General features: G+C 40.3%; 1 protein-coding gene across 1 annotated transcript; it reads left to right on the top strand.

Annotated features, from left to right (window-relative positions):
* The first annotated feature begins 3,038 nt into the window (after positions 1-3,038).
* On the top strand, positions 3,039-10,238 carry BLOC1S6 (biogenesis of lysosomal organelles complex 1 subunit 6). Its single transcript, XM_075045209.1, has 5 exons — positions 3,039-3,323; positions 4,184-4,328; positions 5,402-5,489; positions 6,046-6,132; positions 6,907-10,238. The coding sequence occupies exons 1-5, from the start codon at positions 3,248-3,250 to the stop codon at positions 7,024-7,026; spliced, it is 516 nt and encodes a 171-aa protein (XP_074901310.1). The 5' UTR covers positions 3,039-3,247; the 3' UTR covers positions 7,027-10,238.
* The last annotated feature ends 2,948 nt before the right edge of the window (positions 10,239-13,186 follow it).

Raw genomic sequence — 13,186 nt, 5'->3', positions numbered from 1 at the left:
CCCCTTCTACAGGAACAGAAACTTCTAGCACTGAGGAAGGGTAGTAAGTTGGGGGGCTTAACACCCTAAACCAGTGCACCAAGGTTTGCCAGCTTGCCTTTTACTGAATAACTAAGACCAGATTTTTCTGAAACGTTGCCAAGTCAAGAACCAACTCATATGTTGTCAAGATGAATCTTGGTTGAACAGAGCCTTTTGTAACAGCCTGATACACTCCCATGTCTTTATTATGACAGCCAAGGCTGTACTCTCTCTGTAGTCTTGTTTACTTAATAAGAATAGAGAGTCTTAAAGAAGTTAACTATTAATGTGAAATATTTCCTTTCCATACTGTCATCCCTGAAGTCATACAGCACTTTCAAAGCTGATGGTTTAAAACCTGCTATTTGCTATAGAATTCAAGGTAACTTATTCCATTTTTACTCAGATTTCTAGGGCGGGGGGGGGGGGTACTGCATATGTAACTGCTTAAATCAGTTACAATAAAATCCAGAATGTGTGACAGTGTTGCATTAAAAGTTTCTGAACACAGTTGCCACAATATAAAATGAAAAGGAAACATGATTATTTGCTGTTAGTGTCACATACACAGGCACTTGTCTTGCCAGTAGTTTGAAATTTAACAGCTTTCCAGCATATGAGCCTGCAATCTTGCTGAGAGGGTAAGAACTCAGGAAGAAAACTAGAAAGTTGTATACAAACTTTGGGCAAGCACCTGGAGACAGAGATTAAGTGTGGAATTGTTGTAGGATTAGGAGTAGCAAGTAACTGCAGGAATACAACAGAGGACTGTAAGAGAACAGGAGAGAAAGAAAGGAAGTGCATGAGGACATTAAACACAGATTCATGAATATTGCTGCCCGTGGATGGGTAGAAGAGCCATCCGCTAAAGAGTCTGGGTTCTTCACAGTCTTCTTGGGGTAGTTCTGTTGCTGTGTAGGGACTATAAATCCAATTCAGCTAATTGTATAGAGATGTCCTCAGCATGATTTTCTCTCTGATTGAAGTTGTTTCATTGCATGGCAGCATGGGTTATAAAGTTTGTTGTTGAGGGGTATCTTATTTTTAGATAACAATGGTAATGTTAGTACTGATTTTGCACAACTCCTTGAAATGAAATATTTAGACCAGCAGGTAACTGTGCTTTTTGTTAGTTTAACCAAATGTTTATGTTCCTTATTATAGGGTTCACTTTACTTCCTTTTCAAACATCTTTTCCTCTTAGAATAAAACCTTAACTAATCCTTCACGGGTTAATGAACTTGGTAATGCACTTGGGAAACTGTTACCGTGAAACAGAGAACATTTTGTAGAGGAAAAGGAACCAGAGAGGCTTTCTATCAATCTCTTTATGGGAGCGTTTGGGTTGATAAATAGTTAAAATTTAACTTCTCTAGAAAAACAGATACCAATTTTATATTCCAGTCCTTGGTCTATTTCTGCAAGACGTGGGAGGGCCTGGAACAGGCAGAGCAGGAGCACAAATCTCAAACTCCCACATCTCAAGTGAGACTATTTCAGAGTGATTATCTCACTTGTTCGTACTAGAAATTCCATCTGGAAGCTGAGAAGTCTTTCCCAGTGAAACCTGCCAAAAAAGTTTTTTTCTCACTGAAAGAAACTTTAAGAAAAATTGCTAACCAACTGTAATTGAGAATTTGATTCCAGTCTAAGTTAATTGACAAGTTCGTGTTGCTGCAGTCCAGCTTCAGACCAGGCCTTTGATGCTTCTTTTTTAAAGCAAAAGCAGAAAAAGAAAGAAAAACAGATAAGTTTTTAATCCGATGACAAAACCGTGACATAATTGTGATCAATAATTAGAATATACTTAAAAAGAAAATATAAACAAATTTGCAACAATCTTGCCAAAAATGTCAATTTTAACAATGACAGAGGGCGGTGAGGCACTGGAACAGGTTGCCCAGAGAGGCTGTGGATGCCCCATCCCTGGAAGTGTTCAAGGCCAGGTTGGATGGGGCTTTGAGCAACCTGGTCTAGTGGAAGGTGTCCCTGCCCATGGCAGGGGGGTTGGAACTAGATGATCTTTAACGTCCCTTCCAACCCAAACCATTCTATGATTCCGTGATCTCAAAAGTCTGGTTTTTGCCTCAGACTCTTTCTGAAAAGCATTAGTGGGACTACCTGAATTTAATTCAATCTGGAATGTTTGGGGTTTTACGGAAATATTGGTTTCAAACACTTTCAGAGTACTTCCTTCATTAGTTTCATTCCATAGTTGTGCCTGCCTTTCCTGAAAAGACCTTTACAGATAAAAGAGAAAAAGACCTGTAAATCCTACCATACCATATAAAGGTGTTTTTTCATTAAAAAATTAAAAAATATACACTTGCAAGTTATTATTACTCTTAGGAGATGCAGAGACAGATACATACCCATAAACTAGCCCTCAGAACCTTATTTCCTACGGAACAAAAGCTACAAGTTGTGAATAACCTGCATGATTTCTGGAGAATAAAATACAGATTTATTAAGTACAGGAGAAAGCATGTCCCATAGAAAGACCACCCTGCAGTGATTTTAGCTGTTTGTTTGTTTTCCCTTGGAGACAGAACTCCCAGTACCGTGAACGCATTGCCCGCTGCTGACCGAATTACTCCTTGCCGCTATTACCTCCGCCTTTGTCAGGTCCCTCGCACCCAAGCAGCCGGGGAGCCAGCCTTCGCAGAGAGCCGAACCCCCCAGCTGCCCGCCCGTCCGCCCGCCGCCGCTCCCGCCCGGTACCACCAGCTAACCCTGCCTCCGCGGCCGAATTCCGCCCTGGGCCCCGCTGTCCCGTACCCCCCACCGCCTCCCGCCTCGCCCCCCCGTATCGGCTCTAGCCGCAGCACAGACGGCCGCCCGTGTTGCTGGGCCCGGGCCCCGGCCCCGGCGGCTCCTTCCGGGACCACGCGGCCTGTCGCGCCGCCCCGGGGCATTCGGGGGTGGCCCTGAGCCCGCGGAGGGGAGCGGAGCGAAGCAGACCGCCGCCCCGATCGGCGACACCGCCCCGCCGCTGGGGCTGGGAACGTCACTCACTACGTGCTTTCCGCATCCGGCGCGGCGGCCCTTCTAGCCAGGTGGGCGCTGAGGCGGCTCTATGGTGAGACGCTGGGGCCTGGGGCGGCCGGTGCCGTGCCGCCCCGCTCGGTGAGGGCAGCTGGGCCCCCGCCGCCTTCCGCCGCGGTCCCGGACTCCGCCCCGGGCGGCCTCCTACCCTGCGAGAGGGGCGGCGCGGGGAGCGGCAGCGATGAGCGTCGCGGAGCGGCCCGAGGAGAGGGAGACGGCGGCGGCGGCGGCCGCGGCCAGCCCCGAGCGCTGGCTTGGTACGTGAGGGGCGGCCGGGCTGGGCGGAAGGCGGGTGCAGCGAGGCCCGAGGAGGGGGCTGGGGCTGGAGCCGGGGCCGCAGGCGGCCGCCCCCGGCCCCGGTCAGAGCTGAGCGCCCGCGGGGAGCGGGGCACGCCGCCGTGGGACCGGGCTTTGGCCCCGGCGCCCGTCCCCGGGGAGGGCAGTCAAAAGTGTTACGGCTGGGTTCGCTCGGAAACGAAATGCGAGCCGCTGTCGCCGTTTTCTCCCACGCGGTGTGGCTTGTAGATTAAAGTCTTCTGTTTTCCGAGAGCTCTGCGCGCAATAAATAATCACAGCTTGCCCGTATGAAATTTACAGTAGCTGTTAACTAACTCTTGCAAACTTTCAGAGTTCAGCGTGTGCTGTTTTAATGAGTTTTTCATATGTTTTGGGTGACAGGCTAAGACCTTTATTTGGTGGGCCTAGTTTTTTTCTCGAACTTTGAAACCAAAGGGTGGGAGTGTGTTAATGTTCAGGTATTCTTGATGCATAGCCAGAACAACTGATATTGCCCCTTTTTTTTCCTCAATAGACTGGAGTACGTGGAATTTTCTTTTTTTTATAAGGTGTCTTTAGACTACTCTAGTTCCCGCTCTCTGTTGTGCTTGTGTTCAGATAAAACTGTTCCACCAGGAAGCTCATGATACAGGACTGGGAATAAGGGAGGGATAAAAAGGGGAAAGAAAAAGGAAGTGCTGTTTAGTTAATAAAGTGCAAAGAATTATAATTTCATTGTTGAAATGCTTTTAGTTTTTACACGGGAAAGTATAGTTGCCCTAGGTGAAACCTGAAGTGCGTGCTGACCTGTCACATCCAACCTTGCTATTCTTTCGTGTAGGTCCTAGTGATGCATCTCCAGACGAAGGAGTAGTAGAAGATCTGCCTTTAATAGATGAGAAAGCTGTGGAGCAGCTAACTGAAGGATTGATTTCTCATTATCTGCCTGATCTTCAGCGATCAAAATCAGCACTCCAGGAACTTACGTAAGTAAATTTTTAACCCCAACTTCTTATGTGTGCATGCTTTGCCACTTCTTTCAGGATAATGTTCTAGTTACCCTTAACTGGAATATAGTTTATTGTAGCATTTCTGTGTTCTGACTATAGCACCCTGAATAGCTAAGTGATTTGCAGGAGTACTTGGGGGTGTATAAGCTGTGATGTAGCCTATCGGAACTTTGACTGAAGAATGTATAACACTAGAACACTAAAATCCCCTAAGCCAGGTATAGCAGAAGACATATAGATTTCTTAAATGCTTGTTCACTTCTGTAGTGGAAAGTCTGCTGAAAGCTGGAGTTATTTTGCTTGCAGAGATGCAGTTCACATTCAGGGCAGCTTGTAGTTTGTTGTCCAGTCTCTAAATTGTGTTGTGAAAGATAACACTCGGAAAATATAATTAAGGAGGTAAACAGATAAGAATTCTTTGTACATTGGCATCTCACTGATAACTGAGAATAGTTTATTTCAAATGCAGGCTGGATCTGCCGTGGATGCAGAGATACTGGAAAGGGCTTTACACAGATCCATCTCAGGTTTTGCAGGGTACATTGGTTTGGGTTTCACGATGCATGATATGGTCACGCTGCTGCCAAGGACAGCCTGTGTCTGGAAAGGCTTTAGCTGATTTGTGTGGGATGGAGGATCCTTAATAAGCACCAAGGATCCATGCAAGTTCTATACAGAAATAACTTAGTCCTGCAGTGTGACGTAGAGGCACCTGAGTGGAAAGTCAAGAGCTAATTGTTTGCCCCTTCATTCAACCTGGGGTGTTTACTCACTGCAGCCTGCAGAATGCCTGTTCAGGGTTTTTGGATAGTCATCCTGAATATTCATGCTGTATGATGCATGCTGAATTTGTGTGTACTCAGCTGGGATTTTTCTAAAACAATTTACTTGTGTCTTTATTGAAATCACCTAGCAATGCATAAGAGGAATCTGATATTGGGAAGCGTGTATGTATATTGTTACAATCAAAAGTAGTATTTATATAAAGGGCTGGTTGAAAAGCATATGTGCTGCATTACTTTGGTTTTATGCATCTTTTTTTGTTTCAGGCAGAACCAAGTGGTATTATTAGAAACATTAGAACAAGAAATTTCAAAATTCAAAGAGTGTAACTCCATTCTTGATATCAATGCTTTGGTAAGTACTAATAATGCTTTCTTAAATCTCTATTAGTGTAGAGTTTTTTCCTTGTTCTCAATAACCTACAGAAAGAGAACCAACCAGTTCAGATATTCAGGACAAATTGTTGCTGGAGAGGGTGCGGAACCAGCATATTTCCCTTAAATAGGAAAGGCACTGGGAAAAAACAGCAGGCTCAGTGGTAGTAAGCCTAGTTGTTCAAAACCGGTAGCTAAAGCAAATGTATGCCATTTTTCGGCAGGACTGAGGCTCCAACGTGAGCTGTGTGCACCTTATCCAGGCTAGCAGGAAGGGTGCGTCAAACACTGATATATGGTGCATAAAATGGTAATATTTTTATTCTGTTTAATAAATCATAATTCAGTAGATTACTGGGTGTATCTGTTGAGATATGTTAGTGTTCTATATTAATACATGTAATATGTTGAACGTGTTTAATCCATTATCAAACTGTTCCGGTAATCACTGTTTTTGATGGCTGTTTTGTTGTGTAGCTGTAGAAAACAACTGTTCAAACTTGACAGTTGCTGCTTTAACAGTTATGTTTTTTAAGTTTTCAGAAGCTAAACACTATCACAACAAGTTAGTGAATATTAGAAATGAAATGATGATGCTCCATGAGAAGACATCAAAGTTAAAAGTGAGTGGGATAAATATTTTTACTTTCCAACATAGATATTTAATTATGTATTATTGACTTCCAACTTTTATTTTGGATGCATGCTGGAAGTTCTGATTAAAATAGACTCTTCAATCCTTATCTTAAATGGATGTTTTCAGTAGCACCAAGCCATGTATGTTTTCAAACTTCCACTTACTCCTATCTGTGCTCAAGCAACTTACGCATCTGAACTACTAGTAAATCTCAGTGTCATCATCATGTTTAGGTGCTATAAGAATCATGCTTTCTTCTGTCGCTTAATCCACTCCATTCCAACTAGTTCTCTCTGTTGTTTCAGTTTCTGTGCCTTTTTAATGAAAACTAGATTGTCATAAATGTAAGCATTTCTTCTATTTAATGTAATATAAACAGTGGCATACGTTCACTGACTTCGTGCTATATAGGCAGTCTCTGGTTGCATTCTGGCAAGACCAGTCCTTCAGTATGTTCAACAAAAGGATTTTCTCTTGGAGGCAATAAATCGCATAGTATGCACCTTGTCTGGTACATGCAAAGGATGAGTTTTAGTGAGACTGAAGGGAATCCAGTTTGTATTTCCCCTGTGTAGATCACAGACTTGCCATTTCTGAATGGTAAGATGCAAGTGGGAGGGAAGAAGAAAAAATGAACAGTTTATGCAGCATTCAGTCATAAGCAGGGTGAATTGGAGAAGATAAGAGAATGGGAGGGATTTTGTTGGTAGCTCCAACTTAAAAGCAGCTATAAAACTTCCTTATTTTCTTGTCTTTTTAGAAAAGAGCACTTAAGCTGCAACAAAAGAGGCAGAAGGAAGAACTAGAACGAGAACAGCAACGTGAGAAGGAACTTGAAAGAGAGAAGCAGTTAACAGCAAAACCTGCTAGGAGGACGTGAAAGCAGAGCATGCAACAACTTGTCCGAATTAATCATTCCTGCCTGCATTCTCTGGGATTAAGGCAGACTTTGCTTAAACTAGGCTATAGCTTTTACTAGCAACAGTCTACTCTCTGATACTGTAAATTCCAAAATGGTAATAATAGCGTTGGTAACGTTCAAATTTTTTCATTTCAGCCATTCAAGTTGCCTTCTTTTGTAATGCTATGCAGTTTGATATTATTACAATGTAAGTTAAATTTTATATATATGTATATAGGAGAACTTAGGCATCACAGTTTTAAATACCTATCCATTTTTTTCATCTGTTCTTTTGGTGTTTAGAATTCTGAGAGATATTTGGTGACTGGCATACATGTTTTTCAGACAAAATACAGAATACTAGTTAGAAGTTCAGTTCTCATCACTGGACTTCAGTGGCCACCTATTTCACTGAAACTGCTTTGATTCAGGCAGTTGGGATCTTTTTTTGATGGCGTGGTTCATAAATACTGACTTTTTGTGCAGCCTTAGTTTGGTCCATCTCTAATGAACTGAAGAAACTTCCAGTGTATTTGCCTGAAAGCTCACTTTATTGCAGCAGTCTTATTTATTTGTCATCAAGTAACTTTAACAACAGTTTTAATGTAACTTCCGAATAAGTTCCCAGCTGAATTGGTTCCAGGGGGGAAGCAGAACACTAAAGATTCTCAAAATTGATGTGTGCACAGTGCAAAGACTAATGAATTTGTACTTCCCCAAATATTTGAGTCAAATGAGGGAACTGTTGCTCCTGTAATGGTCCAGCAGGAAGACTGTGTGGTCAAAGCAGATTTCTGTGGAATTAGAAGTTGTAGTTTCTTCATTTTGTGTGACAAAATAAAACACAACCAAAACTAAACAATTTCCCCTTCATGTCAAATCCAGTTACCTGTAGGAAAAACTACTACATTTTTTTCCTTAACAAATGATTCATTTGCACTTTGGGGTTATGTAAGAGAATTTTTGTTGTGCTATCCTCACCCAAATTGATGATTATTAGTGTATACTGATGATAAATGTGGAATGGAGGTTGATATCCATTTCTCTGAATGTAAATGCTTTCTTGCAGCACTTGGTGTGAACTCCCATTCAAATGAATGTACATGTTGTCTAGACTGGTAAAAGAGCTTTAACAAACTAGTTATTTTATATCTATGTTATTTTTTAAGTAGTAATGTAAGTGGTGTGTTTTGAAGTAAGATGAAGGGTAAGCAATGTAAAGTTTTCCATAAAATATGTATGGTAAGGTATCAGAGGGGCACAATCATTTTTACTTTTTCTTCCATTTTAGATGACTTACACAGTGTGCACCTGCCTGGGCTCTTCTGTATTGTAATTTTCTGAACTACTTTCCTGTTCTTAATATTTGTCATCTTTTTCTGTGAAAGATGTACTCTAATGAGTAATCATCCAACATGCAAGGTAAACTGGGATAATAATGTTTTGGGGCAAGGAGAACAAACTACTTGAAGTAGTCTGAAAAGACACTGAAATGCTGTTACTGAAGCAGTAATAGATAAAAACTTTCCACAGGTATTTTTCCTTTAAGTTGACTTGTGCCTGTTAATTGCCGGTGGATTGTTGACCTGTGCTGTGGTTTGTATGTATTTCTAAGAGAAATGTAAAGAATTTCCACAGTCCATTTTTGGAGCAGAATGTACATAACTAGATTTTGTTTAAATATTTTATTTTGTAATGTAATCGCAAAATTAGATTCTGGGAATTTAAACAGTTCTTATTAAAGTATAGCATGAAACTAGATGCCTCAGTATCCAAATCAGGATTAAATTCCTGTGGTATTTCTTGATTTGTGTTCCCTCATCTAGAATCCAGTGTAGAGTTTCAAGTTGTGGTCTGTTTCTGTGGAGAACTGTGGTTGTTTTTTTTTTGTTTTGCTTCAAAAATCATGGCTACTTTTACTGAAAATACAGAATTCTATGCTTAGAAATTGATGCTTTTGCAATTGCATATTTCAGTGTTTCTTTGGAATAATTTCTGATCAAATGAATAAAAGCTTGCAGTGCTTGCCTGAGGAATCACATAGACGTATGTAAAAATGTAATTATAACTTTTCCCATAAAATTGTATTAAAATCTTGGTTTTGTATGAATAAGGAACCAATTTTACTAAATGACCTTTCTGTTATAAAGGGGAAAAAATTAATTAACATATATAGGGGGAAGTTTGGTCAGTTTATATAACTTTTTTTTTTTAATTAATAAGCTCTTAACTTATTTCAGTCACAACTACAATTCATTATCTCCATAGGATGTTGTTCTTCCAAATACTCCTCTTGCATCTTAATGCATAAAAAGTAAATGCTGCATTGGATTAATTTAATGATACTGGCATCTAAAATTGTATGTTTGCATTAATATGCACAGCTAGAGTAATTCTATTACTGTATGCGTTTAGTCTTGCTTGATTTTATAAAGAATTCCTGATCAAGTAGATAAATGTGGTAGCGTTAGACATTTTCTTACTTTTTATTCCATCCACATGGAGGTGCGGCTAGCTGCATCTGTTTTAGAAATAGATAAAATGACAGCTTTAAAACAGTATTTTTTTTACTGTTTCATACCCAGTGTACTCACTTGTTTTTAAACTATCAAGTTATAGCAGCAGAAGTAAGATGCTTAACTGTGCAATAACTCTTTGAATTTTTATTTTGTAAGATTCTACAAATTTAGGAATTACCACTGCTAACTGGGGAATCTTGGTTTCCCATGCTTTTATCTTTGCTGCTGTTAACTTGGATGCTTAATTTGGGTTCCCCCACCTATAGCCATACAGCTTTATGTGAGCTGATTTTTAATCCAGTGAAATCTGGCTTTTTCACTAATAGTGGTAGTTTTGCCATGCTCATAAGACAAATATCTGTTTCCTTTTGCAAAATGGCTACAGAATTATTTTATCTTGTTTTAGTCTGTGTGCTGTAATCTAAGTGATAATAGCGTAAATAATAATGTAAAGGTTGTTTCTATAGCTGTTCTGTTGAGATTCTAGCAGCTGAGAGAGTTCTCTGGCTGGTTTATTCCAAATTATGCTTCAGTAGACACTTCTGCTACCTACTGCTTGCTTTGCAACACTGTTGGCTGTTCTTTATTTTAATTCTGAGCTTGGCGCTTTAATGCTTTACCTTGCAGGGGTCAATTTTTTTTAAGTCTCATTAAATCTGATTGGTTATTTGATCTTTGTTGGATTAGTTGTATGAATATAACTAAATTACTGCTAAAACTTTTGCAGGACTTGGAGTTAGTGATGTAAATCTCTAAGAATACAGACTGTAGCAGCATAAATATTAATACGGCTATTCATGCTAGGCAAAAGAGTATGCACTAAGTTTCTTAGTAAGGAAGCATGTGAAGGTAGCAAAGATGATTTGATTTATTTATTTATTCATTTATTTATTTTTAAATCAAAGTGTAAGCTTAAGTTGAAGTAAACAATTGGTTTTGGCACAAATATTGTTGCTTTCCAGTAATTTGAAGTACACTTGTACTTACTTTACTTTTCTCAGTCCTTGGCAAAGTGATTTGTAGAAAAATGGGCACCAAAACTGGACAGTCACATCCCCACCATCACCAATTTATGTCTTCAAACCATCCCTTTGTGATACCAGCGCAGCCAAGAACTCTTATGGTGTGATGAGTTTAGTTTTCTCAAATATTCTCTATGTAGGTGATCAAACTAAAACTGATGGAAAGAACAGCTCTGTTATTGGTACCTGACAGTGTCACAACAGTGCTGGTGTGGAGAATTTTAAGTTTTCCTCCAGGCAGTAACTGTTGGCAACTGCAGATCTGGGAGGTTATGATTAACTCAAGTCCATAATCATGAAGTCTTGCATAGCTTTAAAGCACAGATGTCGGCCATACCTGATAACTCAATATTTCCTTCTTGGTTTTGCTCCTGTCTATCTGTTTATGTCGGTGATGTCAAGCCATGGGGTTGAAATGGAACACCCTGCATGGCAACTGGAAAAGCTGCAACAAATTTATTAAGCTTTGACAGACTTGCAACTTAATGAAGCAGATAATTTAAAGCTTGATGAAGAATAATTTCAAAATTTATACCCATGCAAAGGCAGTAGTCTCTAAAGCAGTAATTCGCAGAAGTAATGAATTTTGCACTGTCATTCACACCGAGATGTAAGACAAAAGATAAGGCCGATCTATTTTGTTTCATGTGTTGCAGTGAAAATACATCCCAGCGCTACTGTGAAAGCAGGACCATCTCTACATGTACTGGTCAGGAAAGCACTGTATCTGTAAATTAGCAATAAAGTTTATTGCCTTGATAAGCAAGACTTTTCTTCTGTCACCTGGAACTCATGTAAAGAGTAATATCCTCCCATGTAAATACAGCCTGCCAGAGTAATAATAGAACAGTTAATATGAACTCTTTGCCACCCCGCTACCTGAAACCAATGTTTCAACCCTTCAGCGCTCAACTGAAGTTGCTAGTTTTCCAGTCTTTAAAATTGTGTAGAATTTTGGTAAATTATGCATGAGAATGTATTTCTTACTCTGTTTTGCTTCTACTTTTTTTTGCTTTTGCTACTGCTTATTTTTTGTTAGCCTTATAGATGCTATGATTTAGAGGTATGCCAGAAGAAGAATATCTCCAAGAAAAAAAATCAAATATGATGTGAGGAAATTACTGCTTTTCTTCTATATCACCCAGTGTTACTAGAATTCATTTGAGATTGTGCTCACTGTCAGGTAGGCACTTTCCGCAGAAGAATAATCCCCATCCTGGAGAACTCGCAGTCTAAGCATAGACAGACGTGGAGATGTTGTCCTGTGGAGGGGTCAGTATAATTAACAGGCCAGGAGGTGCATGCTCCGGGCTTCCCAGGAAAGCCCAGTTGCCTGGTGAGCAGGGAGTGTTACCCATAGCTTCCACACAGCCCCCGTGGGGTGCTGGTGGCTCTGAGGAGGTGTGCAACCAGGCAGCATGTGCCCAGCCCTCGCAGAGCAGCTTCCACTCCCTTGTCCTACCTGGACTTTGCTGTTGCAGGAGGGTTAGGGAGCACTCTCTGCAGCTGCAGGAGGGCTCTGTGCTACAGGCAAGTAGTTTCTTCATGTTTGGTTTATGTGTTCTGTTTCGAAGTTAAGGTATTCATTTAAGTAATTTCTTTATTAAAATTGCAGACTATCTCTGTAAGAAGTCTGTGGGGAAATATGCACGGGAGCATAAAGAAAGTATTTTAATAATTGAAGACAATCCTAAATATATATGTTTAAAAAAAAAAAATTAGGCTGTCTCTTAGAACAAAAAATGTGGAAAAAAAGGCTGTACTTTGACTGTACCAGGGCAGCTGGGAACAGGAAGTCAGGAAGTTCTTAGAAATTAGAAAAATGAGCAGTCTGGGTGTTTTAAAACATGTGACTGTAAACTGTGGGTTTTTTTCTCTTACAAGAAGTCACTCTTATTAACAAAGATGTCTAATCTCTGTGTCGTATTTTTAAAGACACGGATTGTGTCTTCTCCCAGTATATTTTCTGTCCATTAAAATCTGTGAAAATGTAGGTGTTCAGCAGCTCTGAAAAAAGAGCCTTTGCCTCTACATGGGAATGCACTGTTATCAGAGGTCATTTATTTATTATTAATTATTGATCTAGTAAGTGTTTGGGGTTTTTTAATTCAAATTTAATTATTTTGCTATTTTTCTGTCTATAGAAAAGGACCACTGGATTAAGGTTTAGGGTTGTTGCTTATAGGTAACCCGATAAACTTCAGATATCGAAGTATTGGTGGTCATTAGGTTACAGGTACTGTAGTTGTTGTGATTTTGGTTTAGGTCAGCCTGAAGTGAGTGACCTATGCCAAGTGGATCTAGGTGGGACTTCTAGGCTGGTGCCAGCCAAATATGCAGCTGAGTTTAGATCGGGGGTTGGCAGGGGTCCAGATTTAGGATTGGAGTCAAAGTTTGTTTCAAAACTTACAGAAGCACATGTATTGGGGTTTTGTTTTCAGATGCACTCAGAAGTGAGAAAAGTGAAGGCATTTGACAAAAATTGGGAGGGAGGGTTTATTTATGTGACAGTGCTTTTGTGTAGAATGTTGTGCAGATCTTCTGTGGAACTACTATTAGATGTGCCAAGTCTTATGCAAGCAACAGGAAAAAAATAGT

This window comes from Buteo buteo, chromosome 13 (genome assembly GCF_964188355.1).
Source record: "Buteo buteo chromosome 13, bButBut1.hap1.1, whole genome shotgun sequence".
Lineage (NCBI taxonomy): Eukaryota > Metazoa > Chordata > Aves > Accipitriformes > Accipitridae > Buteo > Buteo buteo.
This window is presented reverse-complemented; position numbering and strand designations above follow the sequence as displayed.

Coding starts and splice junctions, on each gene's coding strand:
- BLOC1S6 (XM_075045209.1), top strand. CDS start 3,248: ATGAGCGTCGCGGAGCGGCCCGAGGAGAGGGAGACGGCGGCGGCGGCG. Junction 5,490..6,045: donor TTCTTGATATCAATGCTTTG/GTAAGTACTAAT, acceptor ATGTTTTTTAAG/TTTTCAGAAGCTAAACACTA. Junction 6,133..6,906: donor AGAAGACATCAAAGTTAAAA/GTGAGTGGGATA, acceptor TTGTCTTTTTAG/AAAAGAGCACTTAAGCTGCA.